Source organism: Pseudoliparis swirei, chromosome 17, assembly GCF_029220125.1.
Source record: "Pseudoliparis swirei isolate HS2019 ecotype Mariana Trench chromosome 17, NWPU_hadal_v1, whole genome shotgun sequence".
Taxonomy (NCBI): Eukaryota; Metazoa; Chordata; class Actinopteri; order Perciformes; family Liparidae; genus Pseudoliparis; species Pseudoliparis swirei.
The window spans coordinates 17329334-17356499 of NC_079404.1; the positions used below are offsets into that span (position 1 = coordinate 17329334).

Sequence of the window (27166 nt, forward strand, 5' to 3'; positions counted from 1 at the left end):
GGGTTTAAATGTATCTGTCTGCTAGCTGCTAAACCCCCGGCCTGGTTACCACTGCCAACAGCCCCTGCTCCTAACAAAGCATAACCCGGTCTTCACATACTGTAGAAATTTGAGACAGTGAAAAAAAATCCACACGCATAGAAATTATAGCAAAAAAATAACCGCCACCTTTTAGCCTCTTGAGATGGACCGCCACATCGCTCTTGATGCTCTTGCTGTCGTCCTCCGTTGACTCACTGCGCACCAGTGTGGGGTCGTTCTGGGCCAGCCAATCAGCGACCTTGCTCTCCGATGCCATCATAGCAGCTTGCAGTGTGCTCAAGTCCCTCCCTCCGGATCCTCCGCTACCTGCTCCACTTTTCTTGGAGCGCGATCTGTGGTGGTCAGGTGTGAACTTTGACACGTGGTCTTTCATGGTGACTTTCCCTGGAGAAGTGGCGTCAAACTCGATGGTGAAGGACGCGTGTCCTTGAGCTGTGGAGAAGACGATGCCGTTTTGTTGTCAGTAAGTACAACTCAATATAGTGGTGCTGGGAGGTGCTCTAGTACAAATACATGTACATCTATGAGTTCTTCGGATAACCAATTTATGTAAACACACATCACAGGGATATTTATCTGATTATTATAAAATTAGCTGATGGCTTCTGTAAAATTAAATTAAAGTTAAATGAATGTTTCTTTGTGCCATAAATTTATCACCAAGGCCAACTCCCTTTAAACTCGGAAAGAGAGACTACGTTTATGTACCATGAATCTGAATTAATGTAATGTATTCTTCACCTGCAGAGTTTTGAGAGGCAGTGCCCTCTGTGTCCTTGGTGGGAATCTCATGTATGCCATTACTGGCCATGTGACCCTCCTTAATAGGCATCTCAAAGTAGCTGGAATCGTGGGAGGTGGAGGCATGAAGGACGTCCTCTTTAGCTTTCTCCCCTCGACGAGCCTCTTTGTCTGATGTTGAAAAACACACAAAGATGTGACAGGTTAACAGAGCAGGAGAATTTCCACGACAAAAAGTGGTTGATGAGGTGTTCAGTCGAAACATATGAGTTGTCATGGGAACACTTTTCATCAGTTCATCTTCACTGATACGATATACTTGTTTTGATATTGTACAGGAGTGGATGCAGTTGTCAGTCTGTGACAGCTTCTCTCTAAATATTGAGCAATTATTAGTTTAATAACATCCCAATGCTTCAGTGTCATAGTAAGAGTTAAATGCTAGGATTCATTATCAAACGTCAAAAGTGAAATGACCCAAACCCAAAATTAACTAATTCAATCATGGTCCCACCATTTATCTGAATTACCGTCTCTTTCCAAAAACTAAAAAGAAATGCACATATGTCTGTCTGTCTCTCAATTTGACACACTGTCTCTCATATAGACAAACACACACACACACACACACAAGTCACACACAAGTCACTCAGGACGAAAAGTGCTGCTACAGCTCTTTGGGGCGCTCATAATATGGAGCACTCCTTTCTCATCTGTTCGTATTAACAAACAAAGCCTCGGTGGGATCTGAATATGATAAATGATACTTTCAGAAATTAGAGGGGCCATCTGCGACATGTTGGGCCCATACGGCAATAGGCCAAAAGAAACATGGTACTAAAATTGAATTTTCAGAATATAATTATTCCTAAACAATAGTGAGCACATTTCTCATTAACAGTATATTCTATAAATATGATTCTAAGAATCTCTGAATGAAAGAGCTTATTTTCTTCTAGTGTATTAAGATCTTGAGATAAAATCTGTAAAATTACATCTCTGATCCAATGAATTATCTGAGAACGTAACACCATCCAAATAAATAAACAAGTTACAAAATAAACATGTTAAAGAGACAAAACAACGTAAGTTCCATAACTCCATTTGCTCAGTTCTTAAAATTATGAAGCGCTGACTAAACTTCCTGTTTCTCTCAAATGTAATACGTGCAAATCAGTGTGAATATTGTCTGAGCGTCCACTGACATCACCAAAAATCACATGACTTGTATTGGAAGCACCTAGTATTTTCTGTTAAGTTAAGATGTATATAAATGAATTAAATGTCATTCATGTAAAGACCATACAGTTTGAAGTACTTCAGAATTTGTTGGCCATAAATATGCAAATCCTAGAATCAGCATTACGGTTTTCCATTCTACAACATACAAAGAGTAATACTGACAAGAGAGACAGTATTACAGATTAATGACACCGTATATGGGCATTTAACATACTTACAAAGGGCATCTTGTATTTAGTAAGTGTGCCAGACTTTAACTCACAGTGGCAAAGCTGTTTATACCCTGCAGTGATTCTGACTTCTCATCAACATTTTAAAGACAGTTAATATAGAGAGCTATAAAATATATTTTTGTTTAAACCACAGGTAAAGAAACAGGTCACACAAATAAAGAGTCCTTTACCAGCTCCATTGGCCCAATTATATGCACTCGGGAGCAATACTTACGAGCATTAGAGAGTGGTTAGCTAATGATCGCTGCAGTACAGATTGAGACAGTGGTCTGTTTGAACACTGTGTGCATGAGTGTGTTGTGTGTTGGAGGTATGGGGGAGCTGGTGCAATGGCGTAACCCAAACAGCTTGAGTGACAATACACAAAGAAGGGGGTAGGGGGCTCTGACAAGCAAACACAGCCTATTCACTGGGAAAGAGAAAAGGACAAACACACTCAACTTAACTGACATTCACGTGCAACAACAACAACAACAAAGACACACTCAAATAGAATTGCTTCCTTCCCAAAAAACTCTTTCACTTCCCCTTCACTGCTACTGTATATCTGATGTTAACAGTTTATTTGAGCACATTTAGAGATAGTGCTCACACTTTTTTAAAGACATGTACACTGTTAAGATCTTCTCTTGATGTGGAGATGCATGTAACCTACATGGATGCACTGTGCAACACCCCCTGGGGAGCATGCTGCTTGCCTCACACACAAAAATCAAACGTCAAAACCTCTATTCAGCACTCCGAAAGTAAATGTTCCAAGAGGGCAAAGTGCCTTCAACTCACCTTCTTCCACGACTGAAGGAGCCAATCCCATTTGCTTCGTTTCTTGGAAAGCTTTTAGGAGTTTAAATCACCGTGCCACGCTTAGACAGATTGACTCAGAAATCACAGACTTTTCTAATCTTATTCCAAGAAGAAATTACTTTGGTAAAATCCACAGCAGAGTCTACAAGGTAAAGCAGAGAAATGATTTAACGGATTGTGAAATCAAAAGAAGGATTCCTTTTTAGGCTGGCGAAGACGCTCCCAGACTATCGTTCCAGATGTGGCGAGAGATTTGAGGTTGCTTCAGTCGGCTCCGATGTTTGTGTATGATTATCCTCCCCCCACTCCTTCTGACTACGCTGGTCTTCACTAAACCCACCTGGCACAGACTGATTTTGTATCGCTGAGCTGTTTCACTGTTGGTGTAGCCTCTAATCCTGTTACTCTGAGTATCCAGCACCAGTTCACAGGATCCCCCCCAGTCCAACAGTCACAACACACACATATTGTGGAGAAACAGACATACATACAGGCTCTGAAAAAAGCCTTTGTGTGCACTTGGATATACATTGTTACAAACACAGACACACACACACAGTCTGGCTGGCCCTCACCCCAACAGCAAATAAACAGAGCTAGAGGGCCTTAAGATCAAGCTACTGTTTCAAAACTGAGATAAAATCAATTGCACTGCAAGATACAATTTAGCATTGCATTTCATCTGTGGGCTATTAATAGCACCCTGTTTGGAGCATACAGTAATACCTGCTGCATAATGACAGTTCTTATTTTTGCTGCAAATATATATAAAATAAATCCTAAAATGTTAAATGTGGTGTTTTTTAAAAACTAATGTATTCACCAATACAAAGCTCCAATAACATCAAAGACGTACATACAATTCTGTGTGAAATCTGTGTATATTGGCCATTGTCATAAGGCCTTCAACAATATTACTTGAGAGACGTGTACTGGTTTTTGCTTTTCTGCCCAAAGTATTTCCAACAGTCTTTCATTGAACAAACATGATAGTTACATTTTAAGTGCAGTTTTCCAAAGTTAATCGTTCAACTATTTAAGAAAATCCCAGAGCATCTGGATGTTCACAATACACATTTAAAACAAATAACTTAAAACAACTTAGTCATTACAACTCTAGGAACCAGTTACTTTCTGGCTTTCAGCTCTTTGTCTGCACTGATCTTGTCAGACTTTCCTCCTTCAACCATGCAGAGTAGTGTGGCAGCACTCGTCCGATAAACCTCACTCGCATACAGATTCTGACCAATCAGACGTTGCCCAACGGCGAAGGCTCAGAGATTTAACAGCATGGCACATACCACACAACATAGTGCCTACAGTCACAATGTAATGTAATACATTGTTACTATATTCAACATGGACCATTGCAGTTTTTGCGATGTGAGATGACATTGCGATGACCATAAAAACATAATGTACAGCCCTAACTGTCATGTAAGACAAAATACACCAAATTGTTCAGTATAGGAACTGTTTTGTTGTATTTTTTTCAGTGTATAACTCTTTTAAAGAAAACTCAATAGTCCTGTAAAAGCATTTGTACAACCTTTACCCCAAACATTTATACAAATATAGGAGCATCATTTCACAATAATACAGCTTTCTTCCATTTACACCACTGTTGTTTCGGCAATATGATATTTATACATTTCAAACATAAATTTCAAACCACTGTATTCATCATTTTCTGCGCTGCATATTTGAATTGCAGTGATTAGGAGATGATCTGTGTGATGGTCGTTAGAAGTTCAAAATCGGAATACCTCCTACCTGAAACGGAGCTGTCATGTTTTTTGTTGGATGACTTGATCTCCTGCTTGAAGGAGTTCTCATCATCTGCATCCCCATCCCCCCACCAAGACGGCTGGCCGTACAGCGGGGTCCCACGAGGCACCGCTGCAACATCCCGAGAAAGATGCAGACACATTTTAACAAAGCACGTTCACATAATAAAGTAGCTTTAACTGGGGCTTGTCATGTTAAAAATGTTTATGATGTACTTCACATACTCAGGTAGCGTCAAAAATAAGCTGTTCATTGTATCAGGAAGATACAAAGTGAACCCAGCTGCTCCTTGTGTATGTGTGTGTTGGTGCATTAATTCCCCTCTGGTTGAGTCTCGCACCACTGACGTATTTTCAGAACTTTAGCCAGCAGGATGGACACACATGTGCACTCTTTATCATGCTCTCTTCATCATTCTCTCTCTCTCTCTCTCTCTCTCTCTCTCTCTCACTCTTTCTCTCTGCTGTTCAAATGAAAGAGGGACTTTCCGTTTGCCTCTTAGAATTAAAGCTGAAAAGGGACAAGCTTCCTGTGGTAACTTCTTTTTTTCAACTGGACAGCACAGTAGAGAAGTGACAGGAAACATGGTCAAAAGAGATGGAAAGACATGCAACAAAGGTGTCCAGCCACATTTAAATCAGCTATGTTGTAGCTTACTCCACTATCGCACAGGAAGTCTCCTCGTGTGTTCACTTTTTCCTTTAATTTCCCTGATCCGAACTATGCACTTTAAAACACAGTATGTGCAGATAATTAGAGATGCTGTGTGCATACTTGTGTTCAGTAAGAAGGGGCTTTCTATATAAAAGCTACTGAATGTTTGCCCACTATGAGGTATAATGTCTGGGTGAGGCCTGGTACGACAGTACTAACACTGCAAGATTACATCTACAGAACCACAGAGAGGGCATCATTAAAAGTATGAGCAGCAGATGGGGAGACATGCCACACTGTACACGTGTGTTTTCCTATATTAACAAATGTGCGTGCCTGTGAATATTACTTTATTTTAAGAAAGGTACTGCTGGCATATGGGTTTACATCATGCAGGCAGTCTGACCCTGTTACTCCTTAATTTATGCAATAACACAAGCCCCATGTGGCCTTGTTTCAACATCTGGAGCTTAACCAGGACCCCTGCTAGCACCCCAGCCTGATCAGTGAATTGTGAGGGACGACCTCAGACTAAAACAATCTTTATGTTGAAACAGTCTGGCTGCATGCTGGTGTGGTAGTTAAATCCCCTTCCCCTCTGACTATGTTCACCCCCTACTGGCCTAAAATAAAACCCCACGACACATACTTTCATTTCATCATAATCTGTCTGAAAATATTTTTTTCCTAAAAATGTTTAAACACCTTTAAAAAAATACACATGGGATGTAACTAGAAAGGTTGTGTGTTGCACAACTGTTGACCATGAAATGTAAACCTCCATTAAAAGAATTGATAACACAGAAACATGTTCTCTTGAAGTTGCAGAAAGCCACAATACAGCCAATTGAAATAGTGACATTTTAGTATTTAGTCTTAGTATATCGTTGAAATACTATCCATTGGTTTATGTGCAGGAATAAAGCCATTTTAAAGTTGTAGTTGAGCTGTTGTGCTCTGTTGTCATTTGTGACCTTTAATATTATTTTGGATTAATACAATTTGCAAAATGTGACTCTCTACAAATACATATAAAGTAAAATGAGAACTGAGTGGCCTTGTGATAGCAGTCAATACAGCTACATTTTAAGGAGAGAATGTAAACAGTAGACCAAATCAAAATGTTTTAAAATCACATTCAATATTAGGTACTAGTAAAGCCCAACAGACACCAAACTCATAAGATTTCTGAGAAAGCGTCACTTTTGTTTTTACTGTCAACGTGCTCTCTAAGATTTGTCCCTCACCTCCTATCCTCTCCTCTGCCTTGAGAGTGTCCACAGATTTAGCTGGTGACTCTTTGGAGGAAGTGACCCCGCCTGTTGCTCTACTCTCCCCTGGCCTTTGGTTGCTGCCACTGGGGGACTTCAGTGTCTTTATTGGGGTCTTAGCGGGGGACTTGCTTGTGGTTGTGGTGGCAGTGGTTTCACTGTTGGACGGCTTCTTGCTGAGCTGGAGGCCGCTCGTGAACTTTTCATGCTAAAGGAAGGCCAAGAGAAGAAAAAATACGTAGGGATTTAGTAGTATAATAAAACTGTGTATCATGGTAAACATAGATATTTTAAATTGTGTGTCAGAGGCTCAGAGCACATGTTATGTGTGTGTGTGTGTTCTTACTTTTAGAGCCTCTTCGGGCACTGTGAGCTCTCCTCTCACCACCGTGAACAGGTTGGTATGTGAAACCGTCGTGTTAAGGAAATACTGGCCACAATTGCACATACACACATACTTTAGACACAGTAATTCACGAAAAAGTTGACTATAATCAAATAGTATACAGAAAAAAAGTTGGCATCTTGGTAAGAATTGATATAATAATATCTTGGCTGCTCAATATTTCTGTGCGATGATTAACCGACTGGTGGATGTGTGAGGGCGGAAAGATCAGAGAAGGGAAAGGATATCATATCCAAACCTCAGCTTGTCCTCTAACTTCAGCGTGAAGTACATCTGCTCCTGAATGCGGACATCATTCACAAAGGTCTGCAGAGGGAAGAAGAAGGCAAGACAAAAACAAAGATGCGGATTTTAATCAAATGTAACAGTAAAGAAGATAAGCCCACAAAAAGGCATCCAATTAAGCTGGTCCACAGTTAAGTCACACATGGCAGCTTCTGTGGAAATTAGGGTTGCATCTAACAACGATTATTCTGCCAATTATTGTCTCGATTAAAGGTTTTGTCTATAACATATACAATTGTGAAAAATGCTAATAACAGTGAACAGATTTCCACAATGGTATTGCCAACGTGCTTGTTTTGTTAGGACAACAATCCAAACCTCAAGGACAATTAGTTTGTATCTCATATATGACAATAAAAAATACTGAAAGAGAATCACATTTGAGAAGCTGTAACTAATGTTACTCAGATATTTGGGGGTTTTGAAGCTGTCACAGTATTTTCATTACCAGACACATTTGAGTTGAATACTACTCTGAGTAAAAGTATGCATTATGCCAACAGTTGAATCAGATAATCCTGGGTTCTCTTTGTAAGAAATGAGTCTGCACAGCCAACAGTAAAGACCTAAGCATGACAATGCATGTCTTTCTTTGACCGTTTTCTTTACCATCTTTCTTTCTTGCACTCCGCCTCCCCCTTCCACCCCTCCTTCTACTATGCAGCACTGAGATATCAGATTTCACTGAACTGCATATGAAATTCTATCATGCGTCCACTGTTGTAATAAAACATTCCTGCCTCCTCCCTAGTGAGATGAGTTCATGGCAGCTTTAAAAAGCGGCAATGTGAGACCTCTAGTAAGACAGTAAATGGTGACACTGCCCAAACGGAGCTTTTAAATCACCATTGTGTCAAATCTGTATATATCCAATGACTCAGCAGAAGAAAACTTCCTCTGAATCTGGCCAAAGAAGCTGGTTGGTCAATGACACAGCAGGAAGTAGCTCTGGCTGTGGCTTCCTGTTTGATAGCTGGAGAGGATGGATGTGAGGCTATGTCTGAGTGCTAATAACAACACATGACTAACTGCATGTGGCAACTGTAAACAGGTTGACTTAAATGTCGAAGAGAAGCTACTTGTGTCTTAGCGCAGAGTTAATTAGCTTTTCTCAAGTTTATGAAACAGAATATTTTTGAAATTACAAATAAATGTGTATATATATTATATATTATGTCATGGACATGATTAAATGTATACAAGTCCAAGATTTATATAATCTATTCCCCGATGTGTTTTATCAACATCACCTTCAGTAAGTTATTTATTATATTAAAAATATATATTTTAAGAGCCAACAGAGACTTTACAGGGTGTCTCTACACACTGACTCCTAAAAGTCATGTTTTAAAAATATTGTTTTTAAAAAAAAGATTAAAAAGCACATAGAATTTTAAAAATGTACTATATTATTGATTGCAATTATCGACAGAAACCACATTTTCAATAATCAGTCACAGCTGCCCCAAAGTGGAGTTTAAATTGCCCTTTGTTCATATTTGAAACACAGATTATGCCCGTGAATTCTAATTTGAATAATTAGGATTAGATCCCTATTGACCTCAGTCCTGATACAAATCTTTATTGACAGGTAGATTAATTAGCAGAGATAAAATAGAAGGTCCTATTGACTACTAAAAAAACAAGTTAACCTCTAACCTTTCGTGACCTCAGCTCCCTCGACTTTTAGCTTGAATGTCTTTTGTGGTTTTCCTCTGTATCTCTTTATTTCTATCTTTGCAGTCCTTCTCCATCTCCCTCCATACCCCTTTACTCCTCCTTCGGCTGGTTGAATGCATTCTCTTATCTCTCCCCCTTTGTTCTCTCTCTTTTCCTTTTACGGTTGTCTACCCTCTCTCTGTTCTGCACATTTATATCCGTGAACTCACCCCATTCAGGCTGCCCAGGTCCTTGACTTTGTGTTCGTCTGTCCCAACCTCGTAGTTAATGACTGCGTGCTGCTTATCCACACTGCGGGACTACAAATGAAAGCACACACAAACATGAAGCATTAACCGAGTGGTAACTCTTATTCTGTGCTGCTCTTCTTCAAAATGTTTTCACAGTGCTTATATGTCCACCTGTGCTGCAGTCAGACTACGAGTGTAAGCCTGACTGTGAACTGCCGAATAGCATCTGTTTCTCACACAAACCATTAGAGGGCTGTGTGTGACTGGAGCAGACGGTGCTATGTTACATCTTTGTGGAGGCATGAGCACCCACTGCCAAGCATCTATGATGGTGAGACTCAATGTCACTATGCAGGAGATCTCCTATGATATCAACTTGAAGCATATCAGCAGGTATTTCAATGACTCCGACTGCAATCAACACATCCACAGCTGTACACACACACACACACACACACACACACACACACACACACACACACACACACACACACACACACACACACACACACACACACACACACACACACACACACACAAGAACAGTGGTGCAATGTAGGACTGCAGGTGAAAGTCATAATTATCTAAATTTTTCTGATTCTTGTTGTTCAGCTATTTTAAGGATAAATACTTTCCAGCACCAACACGGCAACCTTCTGGATGGTGAACGTTACACCCAGATATAAATATATTGTGGAATTTGGCAAATATCCCTATCATGTATAAATGTCAGGGAATTTCAAAGCATATAAATATGCGCTGACATTGAATGGTGAGAAAATGTGCAGCGGTCTCCAAATGTCTGTTAGAACGCCCTTCAGATAAGGCACATCATAAAAGACAAGAAACAAACGACACCTTGTCCTGGAACTGTTTGCTTTCTTTTTGTACTCAAAGGTTTGCCGTGTGTGCTGCTGTTTGCCTGATGTTTCAGTGTAAGGTAAAGCATTTCTCTGTGATTTGCTCATAATTTGGGGAGACACAGTGATGATATCTGACAAACATGTGTATTAACACAATGTCCATCTAACACATCCATTAACTGTGCTGAAGTGTTGTGCAACTGAGCCAGTTGTCCCTACTCGTTGATTCATGAATCACACACATTATTGTGCTGCAGTCAGCCCATTCTGGGACTGGGAGCTGAACCGTATATGTGTTCTTATATTGTTTTTTCCTATAAACCAGCAACTGGACTGCGCCCTCATGTTAAGGTAAGTAATCTGAAGTAAAGCAAAGGGAAGCGACTCCATCGGGCCAACCCTCAGACAGATTACCGTCGTGAGATTAGTCTCGATCCAACAGGATAGAAAGAGACTGAGCTGCTTGTTGTACCTCACACCAGTCACACCACAGGATAGAGCAGAGTCATGCTGTTACACATAGATAAACTGCTGATCAACTGAACATGTGCCAAAGCAACTGAGAATACAGATGTGGAGTAGCTTAGTGTATTCATGTTGTGTATGGAGTGAAAGAGAAGGAGACAGAAAGGATAACAAGAAGAGGAAGTGATAAAGGCAAGGAGAATCTGATTCATCAAGGAAAGAAAACAATAAGACACGGACTAACACACACACACACGCATGCAAGAGGAAATGATTCTGCGAGAGAGAAAGAGCATTAATAGCTTTAGTGAGTATTATATGGCTTAGGCTGGTATAATGTAACTTTGTTCATGTATTTATTACACTCCTTCCCCTTTTGAATAAGTAAATAAAGTAGGAATCTAGATCTGATCACGAGGCCAGAGCTGGTAGTAACAGTGTGATAATTCTGTCATACAATAATTGTACATTTGATATTCTGTCTGTGAGTGTGGGTGTTTTACTTGGAGCATGACACAAGCAGTCGTTGAGGTTTAGCCATGTGATCAGGCCTTGGCTGGGTAAAGTAGTCACATGGAGGACACAGCAATACACAAACACACACACATAACACAAAGACACAAATAATTCTTCAATTTGGAGATTTCTCTTAACTTTCTATCATTCCAAAGACATCCCAAGGATATGAACACATTCAGACAGATGCAAGAGTGGTTGATTGAGACATATCAGAGAAAAGACAGGTCTCTTATTACCCTACTTGCTTCAGTATATGAGCCTTATTACTTCTCCCTTGAAGTTTCATCGTCACAGAGATGGACTATGAGAGGATCTAGGTCAGCAGGGAAACTAATATAAACTCAGCAATCAGCAAACTGAAAGGTCAATTTAAGACACAGGGCCGCTGTCTATAACTGGGAAATTTCCACAAAAATAAAGTTAGTATTTCTCAGTTGAAAGTTCATTCTTGACCGTGAAGACATTAGTTAACTAAAGTTGTATGTATGCAAGTACATTTTATGATCGTGACCTTTGTGGACTGCAGAGATCCACACAGATTATTCGTAGGTTGATGAACTCAGTTTTACAGCTTTAAGCTCAAAACCTCTCAAGTGAATATTAAAGTTAAAACAAATCTATCTTATGAATTATATATTTTAATGTAGCCCTGATTCTCCTTTAAATAAGAGAGAATTTTTTGATTATTTATTAGATATTATTCAATTTAACTTTATTTTATTTAACCCTCAGTTGTTGACTACATACAGAGAGTAATACAACTGCTAGGCGACATCAATATATGGCACATAACCATAGTGCTTCATAGTGTCATTTATTTGAGATGATAATAATTCTGCTATAATACTTTTAAAAATGTGTTTACAATGTGCTTGATAGAAGATAGAATCCTATAAATAACTCAAATTGAATGTGGGAATATTAAAAACTGCCACAGTGGTTGATAAGGTAGATAGGCCCATGGGAAAAGGGAGGCTAATTTCAACCAACACAGTAAAAATAAAGAAACCTCCATAAAAGTCCTGAATGTCTCCTTGACAGTCAGACTTTCAGACAGACACGGGTACCAGTAAAAGCTTCCCTCAAAATATCCTGTCATAACAGAGACTGCTGCCATGGATGCATCCTCTTCACACTACAACCCACACAGTCGGATAAGATCTAACTCAGGAGGTAACTGCCCCACTTTCTATTTATAGTGCAGTGACCAGAGGTAAACATGAGCAAGCATACACATGGTCTCTCTGGATGTATGCACAGCTGCAAAGCCACCTCAGCTCACAAATACAAAATACACACACACACACACCAATATGATAATATGTAAACATTTTCAGCCACTGCAAGAGCAACAACGTGAGCATTGAGGGCGAATTTGCAGAGTAAATAGTTGGCTTATGAAACAGACTGCTGTGAGATCAGCAGGTTATTTATAACACTGAGAAGAACCCCTCACATGATTGTCCGGCTCTCTGTATTATTTGGTTCTAAGATTATTTTAGTAACTTACTAATTCTCTGTTATCAGACTGCGTTACAGCAATTTCTAGAGAAAGAGACAATGAAAATAGAACAAACATGCAGTACCTGTACCTCGCCCATTCTGGTTTATTTAAGCTGCTTTTTTAGTGGAGAAATACATTGTTCTCACCTGTAGCATGAGCTCGCAGTCATCCCGGCCGACAAAGATCATTTCCCGGGGGAGTCGGTGGCGAGTACCCCCACTGCTCACCAGGAACCACGAGGTCACACTCATCTCTGCAACCTGCTGCTGCCTCAGAGCAGTAGGTCAGCTAATCTGCAGTTTAATAAACAGAGTTGAACCATTCTGTTAATTATCTTGAGTGTCAGAAGTCAAATGGCTCAGTGTATATCATCTAAACCAGGGGTGCTCAATACGTCGATCGCGACCTACCGATTGATCGTGGAGACCTACCAGTCGATCGCGGCGTAGTATTGGTAGATCGCATGACATTACAAAAAAAGTGCCCGCCCTCCTGAAATGTTCTCTTTAGCACCAGATTACAGCAGAAGTAATGTAAGGTCCCTTTTTTAAAGAGCACGTCTTTGTTCTTTTATTAAACAAACTAAACAGCCGTCATTTCTGTTTCTTTCTCGCTTCCGTCAGTCTGCCCCAGGGCAGCTGTGGCTACTGATGTAGCTTACCACCACCGGTATGACTGTGTGTGTATGACTACTGGACTCTGGACTCTGTAAGCGACTTCGGGTATTTAGAGAAGCGCTATATAAAAAATTGAAGGTTATTACGTGTCGCAGAGCTCCGATACCGGCGTGTCTGCAGGCATCGGGACGGAGCATAAAAATTAAAAAAAGTCACTTGCACCCCCCCCCGTAGGTAGATCTTTTGGACTTGGTCATTTTATAAGTAGCTCGCATGTTGAAAAAGTGTGAGCACCCCTGATCTAAACAAACTCTCATCTACTGAAATTTTGAAACAGTTTAATGAATAAAGATAACACATACAAAAACGGCGGGAACACTTGTTTTGTTGAACCAATTAAGTCCTTTCACGCACAGTGCTGTTTAAAAACAAACTGTGATAAGAAAGAAAAATAAGTATAAGAAGATAATTTATTTGGTTAAAAGAATATAACTCATCCCAGTGTTGTTCCATTATCAGAGTCAACCTTGCAACATCATAAAGACATGCACCGCAGCCTCACCCCGGTTCGTATGGATGTGAATGAATGTTGGTGGTTGTCCGAGGGGCCGTAGGCGCCGAATGGCTGCCACGCTTCCATCAGTCTGCCCCAGGGCAGCTGTGGCTACTGATGTAGCTTACCACCACCGGGATGACTGTGTGTGTGTATGACTACTGGACTCTGGACTGTAAAGCGACTTCGGGTGTCTTGAGAAGCGCTATATAAAATAAATGATTCTTATTATTATTCTTATAATATGCAAAAGTCAATGAAATAATAGTATTTCTAGAAGAGAGAAAATATGAGTATTTGCAAACCTGGCCTTTGCAGAACATCATTTTGCACTATCTTAAAAGCAAGAGAATGCAATGTACATGGAAGTAAGTTGATATAACAATTGTACCTGTGGTCCACGTAGTTCACTGCTGATCAACTGCTGACAATACAACACGGCTAGGCCATCCTGAGGAAGGAGAAGGAAGGAAAAGCTTTTACATTTAAGAAGCAGGGAAACACATACAATGTTTTTGCTCCATAAATAGCTGAGATGTAATAAATAATATATGATGTAATACAGGAAGACAGTATTATTATTGACAAAGTGTAAACATGGGTAGAGATGCACAGAATCAAAACAGTCCATCTTGCTTTGTTTTGCTGCTCGGGGCATGAGGTTTAGTGGGCGGTCCTGCAATGTGATGCCTCTCCGTCTACGCCTATGAACACTAAGCCAACCAGTGAGATACTTCCTCTCTTTCTCTCTGCCTGCCCAGATCATTGCCAGATGTTTAGAGGAGGACGTGATGTAGGAATGTTGGCTGGCCTCCGCAGCAGGACATTTATTTCCCCTCTTGCCCACCTCCTCCCCTCGCTCTCTAACAGAAGAGCAGGAAAGGAGGTCAACGTCAACCACGGCGACTTTTATACTGCTCGTTGTGCTCACGCTTGAAATATTAAGCAGAATTAACTAACAGACTTGATATCGGCTTTGTTCTAAATAATTGGCTCTGAGATTGGAGTTGTCTTGATGAGTCACTAGCTGTAACAGAGCCCAAAAAAAGCCATAATCTTTTCCTCATTTCTTTGTTGACACTGTCACAAGATAACAACAACACAGAGTGGATCCTCTCAAAATAAAGTGGGGAACATTTAGGAAGATTGCTACATTTGGTTACACCCTAAAGTTGAATTTCGTACAGAGGTTTAGGCAACTGTAATACGGTTCATAGTTATTTATTTCAATACCAAATTTGCAAAAACAAGCTTCTCATGGTAATATTAGACGGGACTAAAATAACAGGAGCTCTGTCGTGTGTAGAAAGTGCAACAAAAAAAGCCCATCAGAGAGGGAATTAAAGATTATTGAGTTAAGCTTTTGCTCAGTTGACCTCATAAGTACTTGGTATACCAACTCAATAATCCCATGGGTAAAATGTTAATCAACTGCACACCTCTGACAGTTCCTCGCAGAAATCTGTTGGGAACATGACAGAACCAGAGCAACAGCTGTCTCTGATGCAAAAGGGATCGCTCTTCATCACAGTAACAGCTCAGAATATCCAACACATTCATGTGATATGTGAAACATTTAATGAGGACGTTTTATTTATTTATTTTGTTGTTGTTAAAATACTCTGGAATATGTAGTAATCTTCTGAAACATGCTGTCATAGATTTAGCATGGACATATTATCATTTCAGTCTCAAGCTCATGACAAGATTGCTGTGTCCAAACTGACCAGACCTTTGTAAATAGTGTACACTTATCCATGGAACAAGTGCAAAAATAAGGCTATATTATATGAAATCCCTCGTAACAATAACCAGAACAAAATAATTAAATTAATAAAAAAGATGGGAGAACAAATTAAGATTAGATTTCTTTAAATCCAATCAATTTAACTGGCCAGACTCAGTATCATGTGCATCCTCTGCTCGGTTAACATGTTACATCATTTAAAACAGTATTCACGAGCCATGACAACACATGACCATATATTACGTGTCAGATTTAGGAATAGGGAACATGTATTGTGTTTAGATATTACACTGGAGCACCACACTATGAACACATGATCAGAGAAAGCCAACAATAAACAGTAACGCATTGCCTTTCCACTATAATTACGTGTGGTTTCTCCTCCCCACTGCAACCAAAGCATCTGAAGGCTTGCCGTCTAAATAACCACTGCACACTCACTGCAGAATGCAACGTTAACGAGAATGTGGTCGAGGAGGCTGAATAAGGAGCATACCAGCCTGTGTGGTGCTATTAAAAAAAACTTCTCGCTATCACACATGAAAGACATTGCACAGCTGGAGGAATGCAGCGGGAGGTCTGACGAAGGAGACACAGCTGACAAGGATTATTGTCTGCTTTACATGTGCTCCTTACAGTCCTGATGTTAAATGGCCAATTAAGCCACAATACAAAAAACCCATATTTTTTCACTTCACTCTGGCAGTGTTTCGCAATACACAAAGTTACATTTTCAGACACCTATAACTTGGATTTCTGCCTCCACCTCAATACATTGGAGGTGAATTGAATTCAATGTGTGGGGTTCACCGCATTGAAAAAGTATGATGACAAAAATGAATCAGCCAAAAATGGATTCCCCTTCAGTCTGGATAATCTTCCAATAACTGAATTGATCGAAGAAAACTAGTTAGCAACTATCTTGATAGGATTTTCAAGCAAAATGCCAAATACTCTCTTTAAATAGTAAATTGTATAATAATGGCATTTGCACTGTTGATCAAAAGAAGGAAATGTGAATTCCAATGCACATTTTGTTTATCATTTCTATCAGAATAGATAAAAAGTTTACAAAATCAACAAAATCTACAAAATCCGTAGCATATTAATAAATGGAAAAAAAATCATTGTGTTTGCCAAAAATAATTCACGTAAATATAAGAAAATAAGAGATTTTTTTATTATTTATTTTTTATTTTGATTAATCAATTGTTTGCTTTCCAATGACATACCTACAGCAGTAAATGCAGTTATTATCTGAAATGTGAAGCAAGAAGAGATGCACAACATGGCTTATGCTGTTCTTAAAGCTGGTCATTTTAACGTTGAGATAAAAACTAAATAATCGGTCTCATCTCCATTACACTTTCAGCGATATTCATACTGAAGCAAATAAGGAGAATCAGTGACCTCATGGTTTTGGAAGGAATTCCCCAACCCCGCACTCATAATAATACTCTCTCTCTCTCTCACTCTCTCTCTCTCACACCTACACACGCACACACACATAATTAAGTGAAAGGCTGTATTATTCCAAGACGACTGTGAATTCTTTGTGTAGAGGAGATGGAAGGTGGAGAGAGACAGGAAGCATGCACTGCACTTCCAGTCGTGGACGGATCTCACTCCTGTGAGTCCACAGTAGATGTGTTGATTTGATGACGTGTCTGTCTGGCATTAATCAAAACACATGTGTCATCGAGAGTGAAGCTGCTCTTTCACAGCTGAAATTAATTGAATCACATTGTCATGAGGAGAATCATCTGAAAACACTCACAAAGGTGCAGATTTGAAGCAAATGAGTATTAGCCCTGCTATTATTATTATTCATTATATGATGAGATATTCAGACATTAGAAATAAGTGGGGTGATTATAAAGCACTGCTGGATAATTTGATGAATTAGCTGTGGTTAATTGCTATGACAGCTATGTTTCTGTTCTCCAGACAAATGTTGTATGTCTTACCAACAACTCATATCTTTTTCCTCCACTCCAAACTAGCCAATAGCAGACAATGTCTGAAAGGAGACAGGAAGTGATGTAAATGAGCGCCACATTGTTAACCGCCATCCCCTAAAACATATTTTTCCACATGTTCCACATAGCATCTGGCTCCAGAGCGTATTCCAGAATGATGCAACACCACTACTCATCTGTCTAACCTCCACGACCTTAACATCACCACAGCAACCGCAAGGACTGACTCAGACCGCAACACACACACACACACGCTGCATATTTAGGGCTGCAACTCACGATTATTTTAATAATCGATTAATCTGTTGACTATTTTTTTAGATTTAATCGGATAAAAATACAAACAACTGTCATTTTCAACCCTTTATTCAAAAGAGGGTTCTTAAGGTCATAGAAAACCAGGAAGTCATGTGGTATATACTGTGTGCTTTGGAATTCTCATCGTTAGTTTAAAAATACTACATCTTCTCATTTTTTCATGTATGCACCGAGTTTTCACAAAATATTTGATCATGGAAATGTGGTTTAAAGTCCTGGAAAGGTCCTGGAAATCATTGGTCAACATGTGTATGAACCCTGTCAAAAATCAGAACTGACTTGCTTTACTCGTCCGACGATTTTTGTTTAATCGCGTGGTGAAGAGGCGTGGCTTATCTCCGTTGCTGTGCTCAGTCGAAAAAGAACCTTTCCACCATCCACCACAAAAGAATGAACCACTAGTTCTACGTAATTGTTCTTGTGGAAATCCCACACACGTCGGAACATCTAACGCCCTCTTGTTTAGGTTCATAACATCACCCGTAGGCGCACACCGCTCGGTGAATGTCATCGACTACGTCTGGATAACTTCCGCTTCCAGCGCCACTAGAGCCGCAACACCAGTTAGATTCACCGACGACACAACGAATCGATAATTAAATTCGTTGCCAACTATTTTAATAATCGATTTTTAGCGATTCGTTGTTATAGCCCTAGTTCTATTCACTAATTCAGCAATTCCCAAAGTGTGGGCACTGGTGGGCCGTGAAGGTACTGCAGGTGGGCCGCGAGAGGTCATTTACAATAAATCAATAAAATGTTTTTAATTTTCAATTTTGAAAAGTTTGAAATTAATATAAAAATATTTATGATTTAATTTCCGTGTTATTCTTTTATCTGACCTATTTTTCTGACCGCCAAACAAAACAATGTCAAATGGGGCGCCCTCTTGTAGTATTAAAGTAAATATATGAGCTCCGGAGAAAATGGTATACAAAACATACATTGTCGGTTAATACATTTTTAATCGGTTAAATTCTGAAGGTCATTTAATCATCCCTTGTTTATGTTTTGATCAGAGTTGTGATCAGCGCCGCCGCTCCCATAACGCGCACGACGCGCTGTGCGTAGGGCACCGAGTCCTGAGGGGGCACCACAAAATAGGCAACTAAAAAAATCCTCATAGTTATAATAATTATAATGCCGATATTATTTCAGTCTAGAAATATTAGGCGCCTTTTCACAAAACAGGCAGAACAAAAGAGATGTTTAATCGCTCAGCACCCCCCCCCCCCCCCCCATTAACACTTCTTGGGTTGCATCGCTCTGCCGTGATGCGCGGCGACACATCCGCACACACAGGTGAACACACTCTCACTAGCACCACCCCCCCCCCCCCCCCGTCGACAACGCTGGTTGTGATCAAAGGCTTGGGTGGGCCGCAGATGATTTTCAGATTTGAAATTGGGCCACGGCATTCTTGAGTTTGGGAACCGCTGCACTAATTAACATACCTGCAAACTCATGAGGGGTGAAAAAGGTGACAACGGGGGGGTTCCATGTTCCATGAGTCTCTTCCATGAGTCTGTTCCATGAGCCTGTTCCATGGAACCTGTTCCATGGAACCTGTTCCATGAGTCTGTTCCATGAGTCTGTTCCATGAGCCTGTTCCATGGAACCTGTTCCATGAGTCTGTTCCATGAGTCTGTTCCATGAGTCTGTTCCATTGAACCTGTTCCATGAGTCTGTTTCATGATTCTGTTCCATGAGTCTCTTCCATGAATCTGTTCCATGAGTCTCTTCCATGAGTCTGTTCCATGAGTCTGTTCCATGAATCTCTTCCATGAGTCTGTTCCATGAGTCTCTTCCATGAGTCTCTTCCATGAGTCTCTTCCATGAGTCTCTTCCATGAGTCTGTTCCATGAGTCTGTTTCATGATTCTGTTCCATGAGCCTGTTCCATGAATCTGTTCCATGAGTCTGTTCCATGAGTCTGTTCCATGAGTCTGTTCCATGAGTCTCTTGCATGAGTCTGTTCCATGAATCTCTTCCATGAGTCTCTTCCATGAGTCTGTTCCATGAGTCTGTTCCATGAATCTGTTCCATGAGTCTGTTCCATGAGTCTGTTCCATGAGTCTCTTCCATGAGTCTGTTCCATGAGTCTGTTCCATGAGTCTGTTCCATGAATCTGTTCCATGAATCTGTTCCATGAGTCTCTTCCATGAGTCTCTTCCATGAGTCTGTTCCATGAGTCTGTTCCATGAGTCTGTTCCATGAGTCTGTTCCATGAGTCTGTTCCATGAATCTGTTCCATGAGTCTCTTCCATGAGTCTCTTCCATGAGTCTGTTCCATGAGTCTGTTCCATGAGTCTCTTCCATGAGTCTGTTCCATGAGTCTGTTCCATGAGTCTGTTCCATGAGTCTGTTCCATGAGCCTGTTCCATGATTCTGTTCCATGAGCCTGTTCCATGAGTCTGTTCCATGAATCTGTTCCATGAGTCTCTTCCATGAGTCTGTTCCATGAGTCTGTTCCATGAGTCTGTTCCATGAGTCTGTTCCATGAGTCTCTTCCATGAGTCTGTTCCATGAGTCTCTTCCATGAGTCTGTTCCATGAGTCTGTTCCATGAGTCTGTTCCATGAGTCTGTTCCATGAATCTGTTCCATGAATCTGTTCGGATCTACACTATTCACGTGGATGACCTATTTTGATTTCGAGTTTGCAGGTATGAATTATACTCTTATTGAGAAAAAATCGGAGGAAAATATTATGACACTGACTCACTGCAAGGTGATTTCTTGGAAGTGTAGCGTATAAATACTACAGTAAAGACAGCTTAATACAGATATTGCCTTTTAGGGATTAACACCATAGGCGTGACCTAAAATGTAATAAATAATATAATCAATACTGCAGCTCTGCAACAATGGAAACAAAGAGAAAAAAGGAATGCGGTCTGAGCACCTTCAGGAAGTAAAACCGATAGAAGGAAAGTACATTGAAGGTCAAGACAAATAGAAAAGCAGCAGCCCATTTGTTTCCTTGAAAATGCTGATGTAAGGTCAGTAAATCAATAAGTGATAGACCGTGGAGAACGAATTGGTCTTGCAACCCTCGAGGTGTTTTGGGAGAAAGGGAGCCCCCAGACCCTGAGGGGTACAAAGAACAGTCAAGCAACCTCTGGACAAACGGACAGACAGACAAAAGGCGTTTGGTCCCACATGACCGGGTCCACAGGAGATCTACAGACATGAAAGAGTACAGTCGAGGTATACAATCATTTATTCCTCTCTAAACTTCAAACAAACAGAAAGACTGGGCTTTTTCTACGAGGCAGATATAACAATAGACCAGACACTAACAAGCTGAATCCAGATGTTGTCAGCTGGGCCTATGTAAGCTATAGTCTGCTGCTCTTTTTCTCCATTTTAAATCTGACTTCATCACTTACTTTATTACTGTTTCACAGATGTGTGTTGTACTTCGCTAACATACTCTGACACACTACTGTTACTATACTTCCAGTCTTGTAATGTCCCATTCTGGAAAGGGATCGTGTGTGATGGTGCTAACATCAGATAGCACTTTGACAAGTAAATATCGCTCTGCAGAGCAGCCAGTCAATCACAAACCTTTTGTTCGATAGCATCTCAAAAATACCTCAAATTCAGAGTGCACAAAGCTCACGCTATGGCTGCTCCAGGGATGTCAGTCTTCATGTCTTTGATTCCATTTGACGTGTGGCTCTTGTTGGCCTACTTTACCTCTCCTCATGAATGAAGAACAAACAGCAAAGAGCTAAACAATCACCAGCCATTGTCTGTTTAAGGGCCCTGCTTTGAGAAACCCTCCCCTGCACCTGGATGTATACGTGTACGTTTGACAGCAGGTGAAAATGGAGGAACAGTTTGTGTATATCACATGTACATTCACAAGATAAGATTGTAAGTGTAAAATGTAAATTCGGACTAAACATTGAAAGATGCAACAAACAACTAGAACGGGCACTCGGTAGAGCGCATACCTTCGCATATCACAAGATTGGGCATTGAATTATGAACATGTTGGCATTAGTTGCATGCCAATTGGATATAAATTAACCGCGCTATGGTAAAAAGAAGATTTTGACCTGGTCATGACCTTGACCTTTGACCCGATCGATCCCAAAATCTAATCAAATGATCCCCGGTTTAATAACCAATCATCCCACCAAATTTCATGCGATTCGGTTCAATACTTTTTTAGTTATGCGAGTAACACGCATACAAATAAATAAATATATAAATAAATAAATAAATACACGGCGATAAAAACATAACCTTCCACATTTTCAATGCAAAGGTAAAAATGGTATTCTGATTAGTTCTTAATTGATGCAGACGGATAAAGACTCTCCACCAGCATTCAGCTCTAACAACAGGAGCATCGCACCGCGCAGGTTGATAATTAATCATTATAGCACCTCCAATCTGTTGAAACCTGAGTGTGCATGTGTGTTAATGTGGCATATAAATGCCGCATGTGGGTTCAAAAAAATGTGTCCCATGCAGCAGAAAAGACCATGTGGTGCAGAAAGGCGTCCCCGCGTCACGCGAGCAGTTGGCGAGCCAACAAGCCAACACCTCCATGGAGCAGCATCCGTACAGCCGGCTTTCTTGTTATCACCATACACAAAACAGCACAGCGCTGCCCATGAGGCACAGACGCGCCACATGCTGCGTGACCCCTGTGACCTCCAGACCTACATTTAGACATTTGTTTTTCACGGACGTTATTAACTGTACAGAATGTATTACAAACATAGCCGGCCTTTTCCAGCATTATATGAGAACGTAAAGTTGTTACGCTTGTGGCGTCTAAGAGGACCCAGTACTCGTAACAAGCTATTACTGAAAAAGAGATCGTAGAAGATTATTAATAATTCAAGAGAATTAATGAAGCACATGGCCTGCGGCATCGTCATTTAGGTGCATCAAATTCATTCTCCAAAGCGTGTGTGCACAACGTACTTCAGAAAATATACTGATAAACACTCATTTCTGGAGGCAGCTTTCTCAATGGCGCATGAGAGCAGGAGAATGTGTCGTAAACTAATACGCAAACGTTAATTAACCATAAAAATGTGAGAGCAACACATATTATAACAGAGCAGAGTTGATTAATTGCATTAGTCGACAGCTATTTGAAGCAATTTTGGAATAGCGCAAAACATTCTCTGATTCAAGCTTCTGCAGCGTGTCGATTTGCTGCTTTTCTGTGCTTTAAATCACCGGAAATTGAAAATGCTGGAGTTTTGGACGGTTGTTCGGACAAAAAAAGAAACCAATTTGAATATGCCACCTCAGCAGTGAGATAATGTGTGATGGCCATTTTTCTAATCCTCTGGCCTTTTCTACAGCGCAAACAATGAATGGAAAACATAATCGTCAGATAAATAATACAAAACGTGTTGCAGCTCTTTACTAGACCGCAGTTGTATATCAAATCTTTAACTTAGATCTGTTGAAGAGTAATGAATTGAAAATGCAGAAGGTTATGTTTTGATCGCCGTGTATTTGTATGCGTGCGTGTTATTCGCATAAGTCAAAAAGTATTAAACCGAATCGCATGAAATTTGGTGGGATTATTGGTTATTATCCGGGGACCATTTGATTAGATTTTGGGATCGATCGGGTCAAAGGTCAAGGTCATGAAAAGGTCAAAATCTACTTTTTACCATAGCGCGGTCAATTTGTATCCAATTGGCATGCAACTAATGCCAACATGTTCATAATTCAATGCCCAATCTTGTGATATAAGAAGGTATGCGCTCTACCGAGTGCCCGTTCTAGTTGAACATGTATTTTCATTGTTGTTCTTACCCACTGAAACATTATTGAATGATACTGTAATATGAATAAACTAGAATGCGTGGCCCCTGCTGAGCAGATAATGACTGGCCCGTGGCCCTTTAACAGGAACATTAGTATTTGGCCAACCTTGCCCAGTTGATTATGACACCAGCATTTATGCTGCCCACAGGAATATCCTCAGCAGCAGACAAAAATAGTGAAATCCACACTGACACTTAGGAGGGAAAAAAAAACATCAACGTTGGCATAACAGGAGAATCAGGGCGGGACGACAGAGGAAGAGATGGAAACTCTCTGAATACAAGATCAATATCTGCAGCACAAAATACCAGAAACTCACAGGGGAGTATCATGTCACACCCCAAAACAGACGTTAGGGTCATTCTGTTTTAATATTCATTTTGAGAAGTTATATGCACAAAAAAAACAGACACGCCCGTCATGTTCCATAACAAGGAGGCTGATGATTATGTATTGCTATATGTGTTTTTTGTTATGTTTTCTGCACTGCTATCCCATCTCTCCCTTTTCCTGCCACTTACTATTCACCTCCCTTGTTTCTCTGACTCTAATGACCCTTTTAAAGTTTCTATCCAAAAAAAATATTACAGAAGTGAAGCCATTGCTGTTTTTAGCTAAAGTCATCCTGGTACAAAAACATCTTGAAGAGAATATAATACATACAAATATTGACTTCCAGGCTGGATTGTTTTCAGTCACAGATTACACTCCCTCGCTACGGAAGTAAAATGAACTCACTTCCTAAACTTCCTCCAGTACACAATGGCCATGGGCAGGCCAGACAAGTTCTCCATCTCAACTATAGGCTAGAACAGAAAATAGGTTCATAATATCGAAGGAATTACTCACTGGCCAAGAGTCATAGTACTGAGCCGGAACCATGTTTACAGTCATTCAGAGAGGATGAAGACATAGGATTTAACTTCATTTTTGTCTGCTCAATGTTAATAGTCAACTTATTATGATCAATCAACAATGACAGCTTGGTGACTGTAAGACATCTATGTTTCAGAAGGAAAAAACACAAGAATACGCAAAACCTCCGAGTGCACTCTTCCTACGCGTTCACACGGTTGCCTCTGTTATCAGCTCCACTGTAACTACATGTGTAAATGGACACGTATGAAGGCAGGCTGGGCCGCAGGCTAGCTAGGACATCGCTGCTGCTTCCTCTCTGAAAGTCTTTCCCGTGACACTGACACAGATCTTAAAAATGCAACTGCCTGTCGAGACAACCAGCCTGCTGGCAACCACATTTGCGGGGAGGACAGGAAGGAGGCGGAAAAAACGGTCGGAAGGGAAGGAGCAAACAAGCCGGACTGGACGGTATTATCTGCTGGCTCGTACTCAAAACAATTTGAATTTCCTCCAGCTGAGGGAGGAGGAGACTAACAGGACTCAGTGGTGTGCAGCCGATAGCTGTCCAGCTATCTCAGGACACATCAGTCCAGTATGAGAACAGTGGGACTGCGTTGTCGGCCCTGGCCTGGACAGCATGCCGTCTCCCCTGGTAGCCTACCGTTAACACTATTAAACACAATTAAGAGATGTGCGCATGATAATGTAATCTGGCTTCTGCTTTTGAACAGTTGTGTAACTTTGCTATTTGCCATGCATCTGCTTCTGGCACTGTACCTAAATGTATCATTCATTCTGTTGCCCGATACAAAGATAATAACACAGGTTTTTTTTTAAACATTGCATACTGTACATGTGTTTCTAAAGAGGCATACAAAGAAGACACATTTAAAGATATTTGTCGACATGTCAGTATTAAAGACACTGAAATGCAGTTTGTAGCTATTTCACCAAGTGTTGCATCTCATGTGATGATGACAGCAATAGACAAAGTCAACACAAAGAGAGCGGATGCATGTAGGCCAGCTACATCTGCCCCACGAAAACAAAGCCTCCACACAGAAGAAGAGAGGGGGGTTGAGGGGGGGTCCGATGTCGAGAAACACTCCGAAGCAACATTACATAGTGACATAGGCCCACGGTGTATAATATACACCCTTCAGACAATACACACGGACTCAAAGGGCACCCCGGGGTGAGTGGGTTTCCAATGAGATAAACACAAAGCGACCTTCACTGACGTGCATCCCGTCTCATTGGCCTCCGTGCGGTTACAGGAGGGACCGTCCGACATAACGAACACCTCACAAACAGATGCTATGAAGAGCGTAAAGGGGAAAACGTGGCCGGTGTGTTTTATTTGTATTGTGTATATATAATAGAGGCAGGAAAGAGGCGATGCTGGGTCGCTTCACAAAGGCGGAGCGGGGCAGGCTGGTCATGCTGCTGCATCAGTATCCAGCAGCGTGAGCCGACAGGGAGTCAGCCCAGTGTAGTTTAGCCGTAAGAAGCGTGGCATGGTGTTTTTATACATTCAAACTGAATACATGTTGTAGTGCGTGAGGCTTCAAATGTATCTGACCTCAGAGTATCTTTGTATCAGCGCTTAATTCCCTCGTTGACATCAACAGACGAGCAGCACAAAAGCACAACAAAAAGACTCTTTCTCTCTTTTTTTCCCTCTCCGCCGCAAACTTCTAACGGTCGACCACCTAGCTAACCGCCTGCCTGTTAGCCGTTTTATTCTGCAATTCGCCTCATGGAAAGTAACGTCTGCGCCTCACTTACCCCTTTTCTTCCTTTCTGGTGCGTGTTTTCGGATGACGGTGTGCTTGTGGAGCCCAGCCCCGTTGCTGCTGCTGCAGTTCAGGCTGGCTCCGTGCGGGTCGGCCTTCTCTCCCCCCGTTGCTCAGCAATAGCGCTCCTCTCCCTGCAAAATAGCGGCGCGCCGGCAGGCGACGTCCTGAACGAAGCATCAAGTCCGCGGAAATGTTATTAACAACTTCCGGTTAAACCCTTCAGAATAAAATCCGTTCGATAACGATTTGTGAGAGTGACGTGTCAAGCTTCGCTTAGCCAACCAACCAAATGCCCAATTAATTATGTGAGCACAGATTAAGCAACAATGTAGTTCAACATCCCTAAATCTGTGGGGAGAGATTAGCACGTAGACAATATGTAAATCAGGAAAAAACAATATGGTTAGATTTATATATAACTTACCTTATAGAATAGAATAGAATATACACTTTTATTAATCCCCAAGGGGAAATTAGTTCTCTGCATTTAACCCATCCTTAGTTATTAAGGAGCAGTGGGCTGCGGTGATGCGCCCGGGAAGCAACTGGGGGTTCAGTGCCTTGCTCAAGGACACTTCGACTTGCAACTAATGGGGAGAGCGGGGATCGAACCCACAACCTTGCGGTTGCAGGACGACCCTCTTACCCCACTGAGCTAAAGCCGCCATACATACATAATAGTTATATATGTATGTTTTAATTGATTTGTTCAGCTTTGTTGTCCTATTTGAGTTGTAACTGAATTTGAACTACTGTA

The 27166-nt window shown here is 40.9% G+C and overlaps 1 protein-coding gene across 2 annotated transcripts in view; it reads right to left on the reverse strand.

The window, feature by feature from the left end:
- The window catches only part of cep170aa (centrosomal protein 170Aa), a 42153-nt gene extending 15657 nt beyond the window's left edge, over positions 1-26496 (reverse strand). For both annotated transcript variants that reach the window (XM_056435682.1, XM_056435681.1), the window contains exons 1-10: positions 26399-26496; positions 14289-14348; positions 12874-13020; positions 9356-9445; positions 7406-7487; positions 7122-7177; positions 6752-6983; positions 4836-4961; positions 784-954; positions 169-474 (exon numbers count right to left, since the gene is read on the reverse strand). In XM_056435682.1, the coding sequence (XP_056291657.1) occupies positions 169-474; positions 784-954; positions 4836-4961; positions 6752-6983; positions 7122-7177; positions 7406-7487; positions 9356-9445; positions 12874-12978 (1168 nt within the window). In that variant the 5' untranslated portion in view covers positions 12979-13020; positions 14289-14348; positions 26399-26496. The remainder of the gene's footprint in view (positions 1-168; positions 475-783; positions 955-4835; positions 4962-6751; positions 6984-7121; positions 7178-7405; positions 7488-9355; positions 9446-12873; positions 13021-14288; positions 14349-26398) is intronic.
- Between the last annotated feature and the right edge of the window lie 670 nt (positions 26497-27166).